The sequence below is a fragment of the Daldinia caldariorum genome, assembly GCF_022478825.1.
Source record: "Daldinia caldariorum strain CBS 122874 unplaced genomic scaffold F4812scaffold_3, whole genome shotgun sequence".
Classification (NCBI taxonomy): domain Eukaryota; kingdom Fungi; phylum Ascomycota; class Sordariomycetes; order Xylariales; family Hypoxylaceae; genus Daldinia; species Daldinia caldariorum.
In genome coordinates, this window is record NW_025953039.1 from 837805 (window position 1) to 857097 (window position 19293).

The window sequence follows — 19293 nt, forward strand, 5'->3', positions numbered from 1 at the left end:
CCAACAATTCTCGAATATGGAAATGATAGGTATCTTAAGTCACGGTTATTAAAGTATTATGGGTGACGACCAATGCTGTTTCATAATATTTAAATATATATTTCCATTTAATCTAATGAGTTGCCTTGTTGGATTTGAGACTGAGATACAAACTCAACCATACCTAACGCTTGGATAAATACCTAGAGCCGTATATTCACCGATGGTCATCTAAAACAGGCAGTTCACGTCGATAGCTTGATCACATATGTAATCACTTTTCATTTATAATATAACAGGTAACTTACTTTACCTCAAGTTTGTTGCGCAACCAAGTCCACCCAGCATCGGGCTTTCGCTTTCACTATGATGCCTAGAATCCATTCTCGTCGTCGAGGATTACCGAAAGGAGAAGATAGCTAGTATGCTTAGAAGTAAGCCATTCACTGTAGCATCTGTTTCTATTTAATATCAGACCGATGATAGTAACTCCATGTTATCTCTGGGTGGAAATTGGGTTGTTAGTGTTCATTGCCTACGGGAATAATAGTTGGTGGTTTTTACATGCATGTCTTTAATATGTGCATCGGAATATTATGTAGATAACGAAAAGGATCGGCATAACAAATCGTGCATCATCAATTTAACCTTCTAACCTCCGCATTCGGTTCGGCTTCGTATTCGTATTCAAGCTCGCGAGCTTGGACCACGAATCGAGGAGCGGTGAATAGCGGAACGAGGCGTCCAGCTCGGCTGATTGGCCAATTCCAAAAGTAAATTAAACCCGACCTGCCCGAGTTGGGAGCGAGATATGTACCTAACATACCTGGTAGCTCTCTCTCTTCGTCTGAAAGGTGACTTGCATTGCATCACCTCTAGGAACAGGGGTACGGGCCGCCTTTTGTCAATACCTAAGGACTAAAAAACCCCCCAAAAGACCGGACTCGTGGAATCAACCGATATTAGATAGCGACGTATGTGAATGATTCGATTGGCAAGCCATTGCGGATGCGACTATCGTTCTTTAGATAAAATGAAGACGAGACAACGATATGAGCTCGTACGTTTTAGATGTGCGGCACTTGCGCACTGATGTGGGTTCCTAATAGTTTTTTTTATATTTTTTTTTATTTTTTTTTTTTATTGACGAAACAAATTAGTAATGTCTAATATTGAAAAAAAAAGACGTTGAAGAACACGGCGCGAAGAGAAGGGTAGCTCTCCTCATGGGGCCTAGTGTAAGCTAGCGACTAGCAGACCAAAACGGCGTTAATCTACCTAAACAGGTACCTCCTGCATGTGGTAGAGGTAGGTTAGGTAGGTACCTAACTGTCACTGCCCCTGCCTTATTACACTTGTAAGACGTTACCTATTTTTTTTTTTTATGCGGGATTGAAACGGGGAGTAACGGGGAGTAACTTCTGCAACACCTTTAACGTTGGGTAGGAACGAAGAGGTGCATATAGATAGATTCGGATAGGCCAATCAGCGAAGTGATATGGGGTACCTGACGTTATGTCATCAATGTACCGAAGGTGCGGATATCGTACTATCCGTGCATAAGATTGCGGGAGTACCTAATAATGTCAATTAGAATACCAGGTACCCAAGGTATTAGCCTTTCGGCAGGGGTGTCAGGTTGCAGGTTGTTGTGAACCCATAACCCATTCAGTAAAAGAAGGGTTCATGGTTTTTCTGTCCGATAATCAATATTCAATCCTAATCCAACAAATTTTAGTGGGGGGTTTTCCCTGTTCCTGGATTCCTGCAAATATCCACCACCACCTCACACCTCACCCTCCTTTCACCCCTTTCACTTTTTTTTCAACTTTGGTTCAACCTTCTCTCCGTATCGAAGGGGTCGTCGCTGTCCTTTATTTTGACCTCCTCTCCTTCTCTTCTTGGTGGATTTCGGGATATCCTGGGCGCTTCTTTTCCCACCACTCTCTTTCACAGAAGACCGCGGCGCAATAATAATACCCCAACACCAAAGGCAGTCTGGTCGCCATGGCTGCAAACGCGACGAGTTTTACGTCGCCATTGGCCGATTTTTCGGTCGGGGGCATGCCTCCTCAGGTCGATTATATGATCAACACCATCACTAATGCGAGTTTGATGACATGGGTGTTTACCCTCCTTGCTGTAGCTGTCGCGTATGATCAGGGTATGTCTCAGGAGTGGAATATCTGGAGCAAGGCGTAAAGCGAACCGCATTGGCTAATAAAATTCTAAATAGTCAGCTATTTCGTACAAAAAGGTTCCATCGTCGGTCCCGCGTTCAAGTTACCGTTTATGGGCCCTTTTCTCGAATCTCTCAACCCTAAATTCGAAGAATACAAAGCAAAATGGGCCAGTGGTCCCCTTAGCTGCGTCTCTGTCTTCCATAAGTATGCGCCTTTTTTTCTTCTTCAACATTCGCCTTGTTGGAAATCACTAATTTGATTTCCCAGGTTCGTCGTTATCGCTTCCTCCCGCGATTTGTCTCGCAAAGTCTTCAACTCCCCTACGTATGTGAAGCCTTGCGTTGTCGATATTGCCACGAAAATCCTTGGAGAGGACAGCTGGGTATTTTTAGATGGAAAGGCCCACGTCGACTACCGCAAAGGCCTGAACGGTCTCTTCACCCGACGAGCTCTTGAGTGCTACCTGCCCGGCCAGGAGGCTGTTTATAAGCAGTACTTCGCTAGATTCCTCCGATTGACAAAAGAGGCTGGAGGAAAGCCCATCCCTTTCATGCACGAGTTCCGCGAGTTGATGTGTACCGTATCGCTTCGAACTTTCGCCGGATACTACATGCCCGACTCTGCCTGCAAGAAGATCGCTGATGACTACTATCTGGTCACTGCTGCTCTCGACCTTGTCAACTTCCCGATCATAATTCCCTACACCCGAACCTGGTACGGAAAGCGAGCTGCGCGCATGGTCATGGACGAGCTGGCTAAATGTGCCGCTAAGTCTAAGGTCCGCATGGCTGCTGGCGGCGAAATCACCTGTATTATGGATGCTTGGATCAAGGACATACTTGCCTCCAAGAGATGGAATGAAGCTGTCGAAAAGGGTCTCTCAACCGAAGGTATGGTGAAGCCGTCACCTCTATTGCGCGATTTCAGCGACATGGAGATCGCTCGAACCCTCTTCACGTTCTTGTTCGCTTCTCAGGATGCTACTTCGAGCGCAGCCACCAACATGTTCCAGGTGTTGGCCAACCGACCTGACGTTCTAGACCGTGTCCGCGAGGAAAACTACCGCGTGCGAAATGGTGACATCCACGCCCCTGTGAACTTGGATCAACTTGAATCGATGACGTACACCCGCGCAGTCGTCAGGGAGCTTCTCCGATGGCGCCCTCCTGTCATCATGGTTCCCTACAAGGCCAAGAAGCCTTTCCCTGTCACGGAGAACTACACTGTCCCCAAGGGTGCCATGATCATTCCGACCACGTATGTTGCTCTTCGCGATCCTGAGGTATACGAGAACCCTGACGAGTTCGACCCTGAACGATACTACACTGGCGACGCTGAGGAGAAGGGGGCCAAGAACTACCTCGTTTTCGGAACTGGTCCTCACTATTGTCTTGGTCAACATTATGCTCAACTTAACTTGGCCCTCATGATTGGAAAGGCTTCAGTTGAGCTCGACTGGAAGCACCACGCAACTCCCGAGTCGGATGAGATCAAGGTGTTTGCCACCATCTTCCCCAAGGTAAGTTTTCACATGTTGGACTAGTTTAATGTATTCGATGCTAACTGATATCAGGATGACTGCCCTCTTACGTTTGAAGAGAGGAAGTGGTAGTGTCGTCAATTGGGAATGACATGGGTATGGAAAAGGATCATAATAGCCATGTAAATGGCCGTCTAACGAAAGAGATGAAAGTAGAATATAGTAATAGTAATAATGGTCTTGTATATACGCTACTGCTGGAGGATGTTTATATCAACAAGGGTTAAATGTCCATAGCGGTCGAATCAGACCTAAATTTGAACAAACGTGGTGTCCCGTTGTGAATCTACCTAGGTAATAATTGTGACGTTAAGTTGGCTTGGGAGATGGGATGAAGTGGGTTAATGTTGAGGTTGAGAAATAATTCCCTATGCCTTCTAAGAGGTATATAACAAAGTTTGGGTGGAAGAACGTAATAAGAGGTTAAAAACTCGTTATAAGTTAGGTAGGCATAGATCTTACAAAGATGGTGTGTTATTAACGTTGACTCGTGATGGGTGACCTGATCTACGGTAGATTTTAGATCTTATACGTAGGAAGTACATAGGTACCTACCTAGGTAACCCAAGGGGCAGTACCTATTGGTTGGAAATTCCAATCATGCGGTACGGAGCGTTTCTCCGACTTCTGCCGTGACATCACATGGGAGCTAGGTACCTAGTATCTAGCTGGAGCTTTGCAATCGAGTTTACCTAATCGAGAGCAGATTGCAGGCGTTGAATTACATCAATTATTTATACATACAACCTCTATCAAAATATATACAAAAGGTACATCCAAGTTCAGACGAATTGTTTGTAGTGGACGTTGTTTAAATATTGGTACTTACCTTAGGTACCTTATGTATTTACACAAGCACAACAGCTTAAAGGAAACGCATTAGCAAAAACAGAAAAAAAAAAAAAAACATTTACATACATCCCACCATGGCGACACGACGATTTGCGCTCAACGGCGCCGGTGCCGCTCTACGCGGCAGCACCTCCCGGCTAATGGGTTTGCGTTCGGGTTCGAGCTCGGCCAGTATACCCATAGCTACCTCGCATCTACTCCTACGAGATTCCTTCGGCACGACATCGCGAGCAACCAGGAGGAGGGGATGTGGTACACCACCGAGCGCCCTTGCGCCACCACAAGTCCTACCGCGCCTTGCCCCGAGAAGAAGTATCCGGTGGTCCTCCTCCGATTCAGCAGCGTTCGGGGGCCAGAGCAAGATATGGAGTTTCGAACAGGTGCGTTGACGACCTACATACCTATACCTACCCTATCTACCTACCTACTTACTTACTTTTCTCTCTCTCTTCTCCCCCCTCTAGATCCAAGCCGCCACCACCTCCTCCTCCCCCAAAGTCACCATAATCGACGTGCGGGAGCCCACGGAGCTCGTCGCGACGGGGCGTATCCCCGGCGCCCTGAACGTGCCCATCGGCAGCGCGCCAGACAGCTTCCACATCCCGGCGGCCGAGTTCGCCGCGCGCTACGGGTTCGAGCGGCCCCCGTCCGCCGACGGCGCCGCCGGCGCCGGGGAAGTCGTGTTTTATTGCAAGGCTGGCGTGCGCAGTCGCGCGGCCGCCCAGATCGCGCGCGACGCCGGCTGGAAGAACGTCGGCGAGTACCCCGGCAGCTGGCTGGATTGGGTGGCCAAGGGGGGGAAGATCGAGCGGTGATTTGGGAAGAGAGATAGATACCCACGACTGGGCTGGGATAAATAAATACCTAACCTAACCTAAGGTACATAAATAAGGGACCGATGCTCGATACGAAGAGGAGAGAAGTTGGGAATTATATGGCAATAACTAGTTGCGATGACCTAGGGTAGGTTAGGTAGTTAGTCGTTTGTGATGACCCCTACTCCCTACTCTCGCCGTGTTTGTATATAAAAGGGAGCGGGATATCACGAGAAGAGATACAAGGTATATACCTCTAAATGTACCTGACCTAGATAAGAGCTAAAAGGTTCAAAAAAATCTGAATTGGCCTCATGATACATTAGAACTGGAAAATATCAGCTATGTATTGTACATAACACTATCGTGCACCGGTCCTGCCCAACGCCCATAAAAAGCCATACAGTATCAGGTCGAATCTTCGTCACCTCGTTCTTGACCTCCTTACCGTTCGTTTCGGCTCCTTTCTTTTCTCTTTTTTTCCCTTTTTTTTTTCTTTCTCCATACAAATAGGTACCTAAGATACCTAACCTAATAAATCCCTGGTAAAAACCCTCAACTAACTATAACTAAAAGAGGAACATGGCACCTCCCTCGGGCTTATCCCCCCCTCCCGCTGCCGGGGGCGGGGACGGGGCATCCCCCGGCTTGTTTCCGGCGACGGGGCTCCCGGCAGCGAAGAACAGGACCTTGATGGCGATGGCGAGGCCGGCGTGGAGGGCGACGACGAGGATGAGCAGGATCTTGCTGGTCTGGCGGTCGGTGGCGCTGAGAACGGGGTACAGGTTGCGCAGCAGGAAGGCGACGCTGAGGCCGAAGCCCACGCCCACGAACACCCAGTTGAGGATCGTGATGGGGGACCAGCTGATCAGCGCCACGGGGATCCAGATCAGGTTCGCGTACCCGTACAGCGCCCAGCACTCGAGTAGGTTCGCCGACTCGGACCCGAAGTACCGCAGCGCGCCGAACAGGACTACCGGTAGGACGAGCGTGTATCCGTAGATAAGGCCGGCGGCACCTATATAGATATGGCGTTCGTTAGCACAAGCTTCTCCCGCTATCGTTCTCTATACCTCCATCTCCATCTCTATCTCTCACTCTATCCCCTCCCCCTTTCCTCCCCACCTCCCCCTCTCAAAAAGGGAGGAAGGAAAAGAAAAGACAAAAAAAAAAAAACAAGAAAACAAAACCAGACATACCGCTCAACAGCTTAAAATCGTACGCGAACGAGCCCTTCCCTTCGCTCGCCAGGTACGAGCTTATCGTGCCGCCCAGGAACAAGATGAGCACGACGGTGGTCGCGATCCAGAAGGGCCCGTACAGGTCCGGGTTGCCCTCGAGCACGTCGAGGAAGTTGGCGCGCGGGTACAGCGCGGCCCAGCACCGCGCCAGCACGCTCGAGGTGTCCACGTCGAAGAACTGCGCGTAGAACGACAGCGTCCACAGGTACCGCTTCGAGGAGACGGGACCACCGCCGCCCACGCCCGACCCGGCCGTCGCGGGGAGAGGCAGTCCGCTGCCGGCCACGGACGAGGGAGCGCCGCCCCCGCCTTTGCGCGTGCTGCTGCCCGGTTCGTGGAAGTTGGAGTTGTGGAATTCGAGGTCCTCTTGGAGGTCGGTGTGCCCTAGGTCGCCCTGGAGTGATTGGGGGGTTTTGTCAGTTAGTATTTTGTACGCTTGGCTTCTTCGTAGGTACGTGTGGTTGATGGCATAATAGGTACCTAATTTGGTAGGTACCTACCTAAGGTAGGTAGCTGTCAAACATACCTCATCGTCAATATCTACGACGGCGTCGTAGCCCGCGTTCGCCATCTTGATATAATCTTCTTCTTCTTCTTTTTTTTTTCTTTTTTTGCGCCCGCTTCGGAATAGTTGTTGATGTATAAAGGTGGAATGAAGCAAATCAATCTGCTGCTGCTTCGATTATTATTGCGAAGAATAACAACGACGACGATGACGACGATGACGACGATTCATTAACGTGAAGCTGCTGCTGTACGGGCGTGGAACTTGACTAGGTAGTTTGAGGACACGGAAGCACCGCCGATCTTTAGCCGCGTCTAAGTGCCTTGAGCTCTTTCTAAGTTGCAAGGTTTAAAGCTCCAAAAAAAGACGTTTGGTTGGGTGGGACAGGAGGGTTGTACCTAAGTACCATCATATCTTATCACCTATTTGATGTACCTGCATGTAATCGAACGCCTTTGTAAGATCTATGCATGTAAGTCTTCACATTGAAGAAATAATTATATATGAATTTACTCTTGTACAAGTGGTAAATATTTGGTGCTATCTTAGAATATAAATATTTAATTATAATACCGTAAGGCATATTCGAATTAGCGAAGGATATAACTTATAACTGGCTTTAGTAGTCTCTAGGTATCTAGATGCAACTGCTAAATAGTGAATTCTTTACCTATAAGTGAAGAAGTAAGGCCTTAGGATAGGTAACAACTCTGCGCTACAAAGGGCAATATGAAAGATTACGAACTTGAGAGTAATATAAGATATATACTTGGAGTACTTGAAGTAACACATCAATTACTCGCCATAAACACATTCACTGATTTCATACTAATGTTCTCGTCTTTTACTCATGTGCATCGCAACTTCATTGCCACTAAAACTAGCCTAGGCTCAGCTATCTCTTAGTTTTCGCGGAGAAAAAAAAGGAAACAAATATTCCCATCGCAGTGGTTATCGGTAAATATCTATCCACCCTGTCCGTAGCGTGCTCATGATAACACCCCAAACCAAAGACGCCGAAGAGATGGAACATGCTGTGACGAATCGTTTACTTGAGCTTCTTCTTGGGTCGAAGCTGGTTGGTGTGGCCGCACTTGCGCTTGCGGCAGTTGGTGGCACGGGGAGGGAGGCGGGCCTGAGAAGTGCAAGTGTCAGCATTGGTTAGTTATCCTTAAGCCGAATGGATCAGCTTTGGTCATCGTAGGGCGACTCACGTAGCACTTGCGGCAGATCATCTTGTCGCAGTTGAACTTGGAGGCGAGAGCCTTGAGCGAGGGCTCGATAATGCCACCACGGAGACGGAGGACCAGGTGGAGGGTGGACTCCTTCTGGATGTTGTAGTCGGAGAGGGTTCGGCCGTCCTCGAGCTGCTTACCAGCGAAGATCAGGCGCTGTTGGTCCGGGGGGATGCCCTCCTTGTCCTGGATCTTGGACTTGACATTGTCGATGGTGTCGGAAGACTCCACCTCGAGGGTGATGGTCTTGCCCGTCAGGGTCTTCACGAAGCTATATTGTTTCTCGTCAGTTGGCACGTTTTCGGATTAGATATTTTTTTCTTTCTCTTTTTTGGGTAGTGTCGATTCGGGGTCGGGGAATTTTGCGATGCGCGCATTGCGATATGATATCTAGAAAAACTTACATCTGCACTATAGACGCATTTTAATTAGCATGGAATAAATTATGAGTCTCGTAGACGGGGTGTTGACTTACTTTTTGCTGTCTGTCGTGAACGAAATGTGTTGGAGGAGAATTCCAAGATGATGTCGGCTTGGGAAATTCGGTGGGGGTTTGAAATTCCACTGCAAACGAACCCTAGTGGATTGGAAGTCACCTGATCAAATTCTTTTTAAGGTAGCATGGGGATGTCCGAGATTTTTTGACAGCCGAAGCCAGCTGTTTCTGTGGCAGCCCCACTCCTGATTGATTTACAGACTAAAAAGTTAGCGCACTGTGTTTCGAACCCAGACAGCCGGACTGTCACAGCTTTAGGTACGTACCTAATCCATATTACGTTGTATCATGAATTATTCAGTCTACCTAAGCTGATCGATATGACGAGCAAGTGTTCGATGCGCTGATTATAACAATATGGTATATCATCGAGGTTTAATCAAGTTAACTCAACTCAACATTAAATATAACTACCTGTTTTAATTCAAACAGAGTCATCCCCAGTCCAAATCGCCTTGCCTTTCCCCTTGTCCTTCCCCTTTTCTCTATCTCGTTCTTTCGCCCTCTCAATACACCACACCTCCAACCGCCTCTCAACTTGCGTAGCACCTCTAACCAGCGTATGTAGCGGTATAGCCGCAATACTCGCTGCCTTCTCGTAGAAAACTCTCGCGGCGTCCGGGAGCTCTTCCGGGGTCCGCCAAGTAGGGCAGAAATCTTGCCTGAACTGTTTCCCCGAGTCCTCGGGATCGACAGGAACTGGTTCGAGTATTTTTACCGAGTTATTTACAGCTTCGTATCTCCTTCTTATGCGTTCCACGTCCGTGTTTTCTGGTTGTTTACTCGGGTTGCTTGAATTAGAGGGGCGCGTTTGGCCCTGAAAAGGCTCTCGAATCCTCTCAGCAGCTGGGAAAAGGGGGCAGAGTTAGTTAGCTTTGCGGAAACGAACAAAATATAGAATGGAATAAATATAGCATACTCTTTGGTTCGCCGTCTCCAATCCACATCTTCTCGAACCAGTCCATGAAATCGTCCAGCTTCTCCTTGTCCATAGTCAAGGCGTCTTCAGGGGTAACTTTGTATTCTTCACCCCGTACCAAAGAAGACTCTACCGATTTGTCATCTTTCATACTCTCCCGCCACGTTCCCCAGTCAATATTCGTAGCTCGGGGGTCATAATGGCTTCGAGGAGGCCGCTCAACACCGTCTAATGGATAGAGAAGCTTCGCAGATACGACAACTAAGGCGGCCAAGAGTACTTCTGGATTATCCATCGCCCGAATCTTCTTCCCGCCGATAGGATAAGAGTAATCCGCCTTTAGAACCTCCGTAATGCATTTTACCACAAGGTAGACTTCGACTAGTTCGGATTAGTTAAGAGATATCTAAATTCTTACAAGTTCATCCGCGCTTACCTGGGAGAGCCAACTCCGTTATGAGTCTCGCGAGTATAGGTGGATAGTTCAACGGCGGGAAGATAGTGTCGAAGTTGGCCTTGAATGATATCACGAGTTCCTGCACGGCTGTCTGCAGTCGGCCTGCTGGGATATGGTCTCTGACTTGCAGAGCACGATGATACTCTGCAGGTAGGCGGTCTCGGACATTACGTGGGATGTTATTGAACTTGAGTAGATAGCTATATTAGTACTTCTCCTGCATGATAGGTATATGAGGTATAGGCGAGAACTGTTAGATAGGGATCGTACCGCCGCGAGAAATTCCAACTCCCCCCTTTGAGCCCAGCCGCAGAAATCTGCCGTCGTAGCCGGAAGTCGTCGCACCAAGCAGCCCAAGTAGCACAGAGCTAGGCTGTCCACGAGTTTCGGCAGTTTCCATCGCCTACGGGCATCTGGGGCCCAAGTAGCCGTTGTGGTATCCGAGAGATCGAAATCCGACGATTCGGCACCCGTCCCTTCGCTCTGCGAACTGAACAGCGCCGCGCTCGAAGCGTACCCATCCGATTCTTCGCTCGCGTCCCCTTTCCGCTTGCGGTTTCCTTGTCCGCTTTCTCTCAGCGGCAAGTTCCTCACCCTCAGCGCCCAGAGGGCCCTCACGATCTCCTCGAAATCTTCGGGGAAGCCCTTCTCCCGGACGAGCCACCAGACCTGCCTCAGCAATATGAGCTGCAGGACCTCGAGATACAGCTCTCTCCCCTCGTCGCCGGCGAGCTTGACGGCGATCTTTTTCTTGGGCTCCTTCTTCTTCCGCGACACTTTGCCCTGGGTCCCAAAGGCGTCCTCGTCGCCCTCGTGCTCCGCAAACCCTTCGAGACGGTGCCCGTTTCGGCAGTACCGAATCGCGTCCTGCGCGTACCACTGTCGCGCGCCGCACTCGTCGCACCGCTCGCCGCCGCGAAAGCGATGGTATTTGGTGGCCGCCATCACCCGTTATGTGGACTTCCTACTATTTGCTGAAATAGATGTTGAAGAGTGGAAAAAAGTGCTTAATAGTGGGGGTGTCCGAGGAAACGGCTTTTATGTTTTTAATATAGTTAACTATTGAAGAAGCAACCAATACTACTACGAAATACGTACGTTTTTAAACAGTAATTATACCTTTTTTTTTTTCCTATGAGAGGATATGCTCTTTGATACTACCCACCTAAGATTCTCAATTACGATATTTACCACTATTTTAAGACACTTATTTTACAGGTTTAAATAATATCTTTGTTAGCCCCTGAAGTTCTTTTGGAAAGTTTAGGTTTGCACTACCATTCACACGCTCCCTGTTATATATTTTGAACAGTTATTAGACAAACCCAACTTTTTGTGTCTGGGATTCAATGATCATCTAATAATTATAATTATTAATTCCATTTAAACTTGCAAGCACATACATAATAGAATCAAAACGTTAATTTTCATACAAGTCAATTTCGACTACATAGCTTCTAAGTCACACATGCAAGATCGCCGATATCACCAGGTACAAAAAAAAGATTATAGGGAGACCTTGTAGATTCTGTAAGACAAGTCAAGTGCTAATAAAAAACAGGAGACCTGTTTTGCTAAAAATCCTCAAAATGCACATCATTTTTGTTCCTCAAAGAGATGGAAATAGATGTCAAGTTCGAGGACTATCATACCATATGTTTGATTCCTCCACAATGGATAGCACAGTTGTACGCAAAACCCCGCGGGTCAGCGCCCAATACGAACCTAGCTACTTGTTTGCTAGTTAAACAATCCTTCCCTTCTGATGTCCAAGTTGGCCGAGGCTCATGCGTAACGCTCGATCCAGTGACATCCTCTTCCTAAGTCCCAACTACCCTAATTGGAAATTTAGTCCTTCTGGCTGGGCTCGTCGGCCTTGATGGCAGCCTCCTCGCCCATGGCGGACTGGATGGTAATGACTAGATAACGTTCGTTAGTTATTTTGCGACTAATCGAAGAGACAAGTAGTAGGCTTACTGAGGGGAGTTCCGTTCTCGTCGGCCTCCTCGATCTTCTTGCCGATCTCACCCTCGGGGACCTTGATGTCGCTGCGCTCCTCGCTGGTGTTGATGTCGTGAAGAACGATGAAACCGTCCTCAAGGTGGGACTAATGGTACATGTCTGTTAGCGTAATCCGGTCCCCAAACTCTAGTAATGCGCGTAGAACGAGTTGTACTCACGAAGTTGTATTGCTTAGTCTTAACAACGGGGACCTCCATGTTGTGGGTGGAGGGGCAAAGTTCTTCGAGCTTCTTGCCAGTGAAAATATCGATGCCGACGAGATGGACCTTGGCGTGACCGTGCTTGCCGGTCTTGGAGGTGGACATGTCCACGATCTTGCAGGGACGGCCCTTGATGACGACGGCGCCGTTCTTGCGCAGAGCAGAGCACTGCATGGGGAAGGTGGCAGACGCACCAGCATCTCCCTGGTTATCGATCTCGAACTGTAAGAAATTTTGTTAGGACTACTACCCAAGAATCGGAACCTGAAAATTGCCGCCACGAATATTGGGCAGATAAAAAAAAACAGGTGTGTTTAATGACGAAGGCAGCAGCATCTAGCATCGCATCTGATATCACGAGGTTCATTGGCGATGCGTGCCAGATGCGTGCTATGTAATTGCGTAGTGATGCGGATGCGGGGTGGTTAGGTGCCAGCCCGCCATTGCCCGCCTTTGCGATCGCCAGTGTAAAAAAAAAGAGGGACGTGTTGGATAATGTTGCTTCTTTTTCTTTTAAAAAAACGTACCTCGTCCGCCATTTTGAAGGATTGACCGAAGTGAAAGTGTTAAGAGGGTAGAGAGAAGGGAAGATGCGCAAATGGCCTAACTAAGATGTCCAAGATCGAGTATGAGTTGGTGGACTTTTTGTAGAGGGGGGAGGACTGGGAAGATATGTGAAAGATTGAGGGAGGGGGGTTGAAAAAAAATGTAGGAGTGGAGGAACCGTAAATGGCAAAAAGACGGATTTTTTTTTTCTTCCCAGAAAATTGATTTGGGCGCGCGCTTTGTACCGTTTCTGATTGGCTGTTTAGGTCCGTGTTTAGGATAGAGCCCCAGTGGTTTTTGTATTTTTATATATATATTTTTTTCTCTCTCTAGCACTTTGGCGGGGAGAGTTTTGTGGGCTTTCGTGGGTTTTTATAGGTAGCCTAGGCCAGTCTAGGCGGCTAGGTTCGCACAAAGCCGATCACTAATTTTCTCAACTCACAGGGCGTTTCTGGCCTAAGTATTTAACAGCGCTCTGTTTTAAAAACTTTAGTGAGAGTTTTAAGGTTTTTTGGGCGAATGTGCCCCTCTTCTCTCAGCTGCAAATACACTCACTACCTGTACGGTTAGGTTACTGGACTCATCTGAAGGGGCGAAAAGCTTTGGTCTTTTACATTACCTAGGTTAGGTACTTATCCTTGGGATGGAAGTTATAAGTAGGTAAATTTCTATGATAATACTTAGGTGCCTATGCTCTGCATCAGTGCAGCCACCTAAACATGTAAACATTGAAATTCATCCTGTGCCATTGTCATGCGTCACTATTCCATGAAAAGTATCGGCACCTGTACGAGGACCAAGTGTTTTTTCAATCTTTCTAGGCTGTTTCATCCCTTTGGAACACCGTCACCTAGGAGGTAGGCTTACCTTGTACATTGGCTGACCCGCTTTTGAATCTTATCAAATTTGTGGATTAGGTACGGATAAAACATGATAAACTTAGGTACCTAGGTACCTTATGCAGCATAATGCTGGTCTAAACCCGATAGGGTATTGATACTTCGCCATGACATGTGTCTGAATGTTGCTGAATGTGTCTCAAGCTTCAATCAATCATTAGCTTTCAATCCGAGACTCGGCCGGAGGCTGTTACACGGCCTCATCTGCTTTCTTTAGGAGCTCACCACCTGGGCAAGTAACTACCTAGCCTAACTTCCGACTTTGATGTATTATCGTGACTAATTTTTGTCTTTCCATTCTTCACACTCCTTTTTTAATTCGCAAATTTCTTGTTGTAATCGCAATTTATTTGTTATTTATTTTCATTTTTAGCTTGACGGCACGGTCTATACCTAACCTAACCTAATACATAGCGAGAGTCATGACGCGACTCGACTCATAGCTCATCTCATCTCCGTTCGCATTTAGAATATGTGGCTCGATCGGCTTGCCGGACAGTCATCGTCTCCCGCTCCCTCCCAGCCCGGCAGCCGCTCGTATTCTCCCGCGCCTCGTCGAACTCCGAGCGGATCAGGTCCGTATATTACATCCCAACGACTCGGTGCCACCACCCCTAGATCATCAACCCTATCCTTAGCATCGACCGAATCTTCAGCTTCTTCCCTCTTGGTATCTTCCCGAAGAGCCAATGGCTCGACATTAAAGGAGTCGAGAACGGTATACACCGGGCCCGATCCCGTAGATATTTTAAATAACCTCTTGGGCGACGACAAGCAACATGCAGCCTCCGATACAAAGACGGCGACCAGCTCGGTCAGTTCGATATCGCCCGAGGACCTCCAATTGGATTTTGATTTTTCCGGGTTGTCCCTTCGAGAGCTAGCATTGTCAGAGGAGGAAGCGCTAGACGATACCGTTGTGTATAGACCTCAGGCAGCCGAAAAGTGTACGCACTTGTTTCTTCTTTCTATGACTTTTACTCCCACCGTGTTATGCTAACTGCTCTACCTAACAGATGACCGAGATAAGGCCAAGTTCGAGGAACTACATCGATCAATACGAGCCTGTGACGAGGTACTAAGCTCGGTAGAAACCAATCTCACAAGCTTTCGAAATGACCTTGCGACTGTATCCGCAGACATCGAAACATTACAAGCGCGGTCTACGGCTCTTAATGTACGGCTAGAAAACCGAAAGGCGGTAGAGAAGGGCTTAGGACCGGTGGTTGAAGAGATCAGCGTATCACCTACAGTAGTATCCAAGATCGCCGATGGTCATATCGACGAAGGATGGGTGAAGGTTGTCGCGGAGATTGATAAGAGAGCTACGGCTCATAAGAAGAATGCCTCGACTGAGCAAGGTGCTAAGGGCCTGCAAGACCTTGGCCCTCTATTAGAGAAGCTGGTATTAAAAGCTACCGAACGAATAAGAGATTTCCTCGTCGCCCAGATTAAAGCTTTACGATCACCACATATCAACGCCCAAATCATCCAACAGCAAAATTTCCTGAAATTCAGAGATCTATACTCCTTCCTCCATAAACATCATGCCACATTGGGCGATGAAATATGCCAGGCGTATATGAACACCATGCGGTGGTACTACGCCAACCAATTTACGCGCTACGAAAATGCTCTTCGAAAAATTAAGTTACACTCTTTGGACAGGACGGATGTACTAGGTAACGAGGACACCTCTAGGAAAGGCACCGTCCTCTCTAGTTCCAAAATTGCTGGACCACCCCACGACGCCTTCAACTTAGGTCGGCGGATCGACCTTTTGCGCACTCATAACCAAAGCGCGCTCTCATCCTACCTAGCCGAAGAAGACCAATCTACCCATTACCTCGAGGTTCCCTTCCGGAATTTTAACCTCGCCTTGATCGACAACGCAACGGCCGAATATACGTTCTTAGCATCATTTTTCTCACCCGCTCTGAGCTATTCCACTATCTCACGCCACTTCACTTACATATTCGAACCCACCTTCCAGCTCGGCCAGGCTCTGACCAAGTCCCTCGTGGGCGACACGTACGACGCCATCGGCGTCCTCCTGGCCGTCCGTCTGAACCAACACTTCCAGTTCGAGCTGCAGCGCCGCAAAGTCCCCGCCGCGGACGGGTACCTCAACGGCACGGCCATGCTGCTGTGGCCGCGCCTCCAGGCCATCATGAACGCGCATTGCGAGTCCGTCCGCGCCCTCACCACGGCGCTGCCCACGCGCCCGCTCGCCTCCAAGGCCGAGCAGAGCAAGCTCTCCGCCGCCCCGCACGTCTGCACCCAGCGCTTCGGCCAGCTGCTCCACGGCATCCTGGCGCTCAGCGCCGAGGGCGGCGACGACGAACCTGTCGTCACCAGCCTCCGCAGGCTGCGCAGCGAGATCGAGGCCTTCCTGACCAAGTACAGCGCCGCCTTCGGCACCGACAAGAGGAAGAGGGAGCGCTTCCTGTATAATAATTACAGCCTCATATTGACTATCATCAGCGATACGCAGGGCAAGTTGGCGGACGAGGAGCAGGATCATTTTGAGGGGTTGAAGACGGCTTTTCAGGAGGCTGCCTAGGTACCTTACATATATAGGTACCTAAGGTATAGGTGGGACTTTTGCCGCTGTGGGATTTGGGAGTAGAGCGCTTGGGATGGTGGATTACTACTACTACCAGGTAGAGATAAACTACCTAGGTAGGTACCTTATGTACTATTGTGATAACGTCTATGGAAACTGCATTAACATGATACGATTGAATGGGACTGTATCTTGAGACGGGGCTTCCCTAGTTACTTGATAAGAGCTAGCCAGCCGTCTATTTGACCTTTTGAGAATACCTTCGGCTGTTCTTATCCCATTACTGCAGTATGTTCTTTTCGTATCACAATTACCACCCGCCCTTCCGTCTTGTCCTAAAACCCGATCGTAACAATGTCTGTCTTCAGAGTATATATGTTGTTCTATAATTGTGCCTACCAGTGTGATCCAAAACCTCGAGTTGCGCGCAAGTATATCATAAACCCAAACCCAAGCCCTTTACCCTACCTTAACCTAACCTAACCTAACCTGCTGTCATACACTTTCTCACGTACTCTCGTAAAAAGTAGAAAACATCCTGACATCCCACGAACCGTCGATCGACCATCCTGGTATCCTAGAAATAATGGTCTGGTACCGACCAAGCGAGATTCGACCAGATAGGCGCCTTCCGGAAGTACACGGCGCCGGCGCCGACAACCACGGCCAGGATCAATGCCCTGTTGGCCCATGCCGTCCGGAGCACCTTGTCCCGCCGTTGTGCCCATATGAGCTCGCGGTGATGTTTCTCGAAGAATCTATGTCCATCCTCGAGGGTTTGCGCCGCGCATGCACTCACGTCGCGAACGGTCTTCAGGGTGCTGGAACTTGATACCGAGCGCCAGCTGCGTAGGGACTCGGGCGGGAAGCGTTCAAAAAGAGCGGCTGTATTAACGATAAGGGCGTCGAGGTCTAGATCCTGGGGGAGCTTAGAGAGGGTAAAGTGCAGCATATCGGGCTCGTCCTGCAGGAAAAGTTCGTCCCGGCGACGTAGGACGATCTGGGCGAAGACGTAAAGCGTAAAAGCCTGTTCGCGGGCCAGCAGGGCGTCAAACAACCGCGCGATATCGCTGTACCGTCGCACGTTGTGAGCAAACATGGTCAGCGTGTCTGGCAGCGCGAAGAAGGGCTCCGTTCGTGATACATGGGCGTACAGCGTCGGGTCTGCAGCCCGAAGAATGTCTGGGATCAGCCTTAGTTGCGCAACAGACGGGTTCAGGCTTGGTAGCATAAAGTCCCTGATGCGCAGCGCGGATAGGCGGGCGACAGCCGCGGCACGCGTGGCTGGTGGAAGAACTAGTAAGAAGACCTGGCATATGTCGTGATAGCCTTGGAAGTAACAGAGGTATGGCTGCCGTCGGAGCACCTCGGTGATAAGGTCTGAGAGCTGCGACTTCTTCTCGTCGAGCTGCGCCTGGGTATCATCTGGCCAAACCTCGGTCAGCTTAACTAAGGGCGTGGGCGGGGGCGGGGGGTGCTTCGTGGGGGGTAATGCATCTTGTACCATTTGGGTAGTAAACGAAACTCCGATTGACGTCCAGCTTGACCTGGCCCTCGTCTCGATGCTTCTTTAGCGTTGTCCATGAATCGGAGATTCCATCCTGCTCCCCGCGCTGGTCGACGTGAACGCCCAGTAATATCGGCCCTGTTGAAGAACCTTGAGCCTCATGATCCCGATTTGATGGGCGTGAGTGGTATTGACAGGGCGCGGCGCGCGGGACACTCACATGCTTGGCAACGGATGGCGTCGGTGAGAAATCCACCCCTCGATATAGCTAAGGCTTGGAGATCGTCGATGTCTCTCCGCTTGCATGCATCTAGGATGCGGGTACGCTTGTGGTTTAATGCGGGCTCATCACGAAAACCCAGGTCGGTTTTCTCCTCGCTGCCGTCGATGACCTTATAATCCCAGGCCATAGGATCGATTACACCTCGGTCTCGCCCGTTTCCTGCTGCGCGTCAAGTTGCCTTACTTGGTGCTTTGTGCGTCTATATGGGCAAATGACATGCTGCTGCCCTATGAGGGTCACAACTTTGGCATTTGGCACCATGCAGCGAAGAAGGTCCCAAGATATACCACTTTTCAATCCCCCTCTACAACGCTGTTTAAGATAGAAAATTCGCTAGGTGCAGCCTGAGTTCCTAGGAACTGCTTTTCCACGGATTAGGCAGGCCTGCCTGGATGTCTGTTTCTAGATAGGTGTCCTCTTATACGGGCCCACGTAACGCTCGAAACCAAATACGCGCGTTGAAAAGGAACGATATAGATCACCGTAATTCTTAACAAAGTAGGAATCCGACAGGCGCAGTGCGTAATGTTTGATATTGGGCTTGAACCGAGGGAGTTGAAAAGAATAAGTAAAATAAGAGTAAATAAAGTTTAAAAAAGATTCAAAAAGATTCAACATTTCGAATGCTGGCAGCTGCTGGGAAGTCGAGTGGGTCGTACCGTCCGGTGAGCTACCCTTGCGGCGCCATGTGCAGGTGCCAGGGGGTGATCCCGGAAACTACTGCGCTAAAGCCGCTTACCTAAACTCTAAAGGACTTGGTGCAGACAAGGACCTGAAAGTACCTATTGTACACAACACAACCACAACTGGAGGTACCCACGGGGTGCACTGTTGCATTCACATGTCCCGACTTTAGGTAATAGGTAGTGGATGGGGTAGGTATAAGCAATTTTAGGGTTGTATTGCTTCATTCGGGTACATTTATATCTTAATTCCGATAATCTAACCGAAAGAGTAGAAGAGAGTTGCTGCTTAGAAACGCAATTAAACAGGTACCTGTAGCTTAGCTTGCTCTGTGCTGAAGTAGCAGGTAAAAGAAATGCCGGAC

At 48.9% G+C, this 19293-nt stretch overlaps 8 protein-coding genes across 8 annotated transcripts; 3 read left to right on the forward strand and 5 right to left on the reverse strand.

The window, feature by feature from the left end:
* Nucleotides 1–1986: 1986 nt before the first annotated feature.
* On the forward strand, nucleotides 1987–3774 carry F4812DRAFT_449945 (cytochrome P450 61; the record flags this gene model as incomplete). The annotated part of the gene is made up of 4 exons (XM_047936034.1): nucleotides 1987–2143; nucleotides 2216–2366; nucleotides 2430–3681; nucleotides 3736–3774. 4 exons carry the CDS (start codon nucleotides 1987–1989, stop codon nucleotides 3772–3774), a joined length of 1599 nt encoding a protein of 532 aa, XP_047792774.1.
* Nucleotides 3775–4380: 606 nt separating this feature from the next.
* Nucleotides 4381–5658, forward strand: F4812DRAFT_417682 (Rhodanese-like protein). The gene is made up of 2 exons (XM_047933186.1): nucleotides 4381–4934; nucleotides 5019–5658. Exons 1-2 carry the CDS (start codon nucleotides 4629–4631, stop codon nucleotides 5367–5369), a joined length of 657 nt encoding a protein of 218 aa, XP_047792775.1. The 5' UTR covers nucleotides 4381–4628; the 3' UTR covers nucleotides 5370–5658.
* Nucleotides 5659–7490, reverse strand: F4812DRAFT_417684 (Yip1-domain-containing protein). Its single transcript, XM_047933187.1, has 3 exons — nucleotides 7137–7490; nucleotides 6569–7004; nucleotides 5659–6387 (listed from the first exon to the last, which is right to left on the reverse strand). The coding sequence occupies exons 1-3, from the start codon at nucleotides 7179–7181 to the stop codon at nucleotides 5939–5941; spliced, it is 930 nt and encodes a 309-aa protein (XP_047792776.1). The 5' UTR covers nucleotides 7182–7490; the 3' UTR covers nucleotides 5659–5938.
* A 313-nt stretch (nucleotides 7491–7803) lies between these two features.
* F4812DRAFT_417689 (uncharacterized protein) lies at nucleotides 7804–8886 on the reverse strand. Its single transcript, XM_047933188.1, has 4 exons — nucleotides 8826–8886; nucleotides 8755–8761; nucleotides 8330–8621; nucleotides 7804–8250 (listed from the first exon to the last, which is right to left on the reverse strand). Coding segments are annotated over exons 1-4 (387 nt in total). The 5' UTR covers nucleotides 8827–8886; the 3' UTR covers nucleotides 7804–8163.
* A 223-nt stretch (nucleotides 8887–9109) lies between these two features.
* Nucleotides 9110–11206, reverse strand: F4812DRAFT_417691 (uncharacterized protein). Its single transcript, XM_047933189.1, has 4 exons — nucleotides 10493–11206; nucleotides 10202–10409; nucleotides 9766–10146; nucleotides 9110–9692 (listed from the first exon to the last, which is right to left on the reverse strand). The coding sequence occupies exons 1-4, from the start codon at nucleotides 11165–11167 to the stop codon at nucleotides 9271–9273; spliced, it is 1686 nt and encodes a 561-aa protein (XP_047792778.1). The 5' UTR covers nucleotides 11168–11206; the 3' UTR covers nucleotides 9110–9270.
* Nucleotides 11207–11642: 436 nt separating this feature from the next.
* On the reverse strand, nucleotides 11643–13199 carry F4812DRAFT_417700 (translation initiation factor eIF5A). Its single transcript, XM_047933190.1, has 3 exons — nucleotides 12403–13199; nucleotides 12200–12329; nucleotides 11643–12141 (listed from the first exon to the last, which is right to left on the reverse strand). The coding sequence occupies exons 1-3, from the start codon at nucleotides 12616–12618 to the stop codon at nucleotides 12071–12073; spliced, it is 417 nt and encodes a 138-aa protein (XP_047792779.1). The 5' UTR covers nucleotides 12619–13199; the 3' UTR covers nucleotides 11643–12070.
* Nucleotides 13200–14361: 1162 nt separating this feature from the next.
* On the forward strand, nucleotides 14362–16452 carry F4812DRAFT_449947 (Vps52-domain-containing protein; the record flags this gene model as incomplete). Its single annotated transcript, XM_047936035.1, has 2 exons — nucleotides 14362–14836; nucleotides 14906–16452. The coding sequence occupies 2 exons, from the start codon at nucleotides 14362–14364 to the stop codon at nucleotides 16450–16452; spliced, it is 2022 nt and encodes a 673-aa protein (XP_047792780.1).
* A 290-nt stretch (nucleotides 16453–16742) lies between these two features.
* F4812DRAFT_267372 (rab-GTPase-TBC domain-containing protein) lies at nucleotides 16743–18509 on the reverse strand. Its single transcript, XM_047930858.1, has 3 exons — nucleotides 18183–18509; nucleotides 17960–18100; nucleotides 16743–17880 (listed from the first exon to the last, which is right to left on the reverse strand). Exons 1-3 carry the CDS (start codon nucleotides 18370–18372, stop codon nucleotides 17033–17035), a joined length of 1179 nt encoding a protein of 392 aa, XP_047792781.1. The 5' UTR covers nucleotides 18373–18509; the 3' UTR covers nucleotides 16743–17032.
* Nucleotides 18510–19293: the final 784 nt, after the last annotated feature.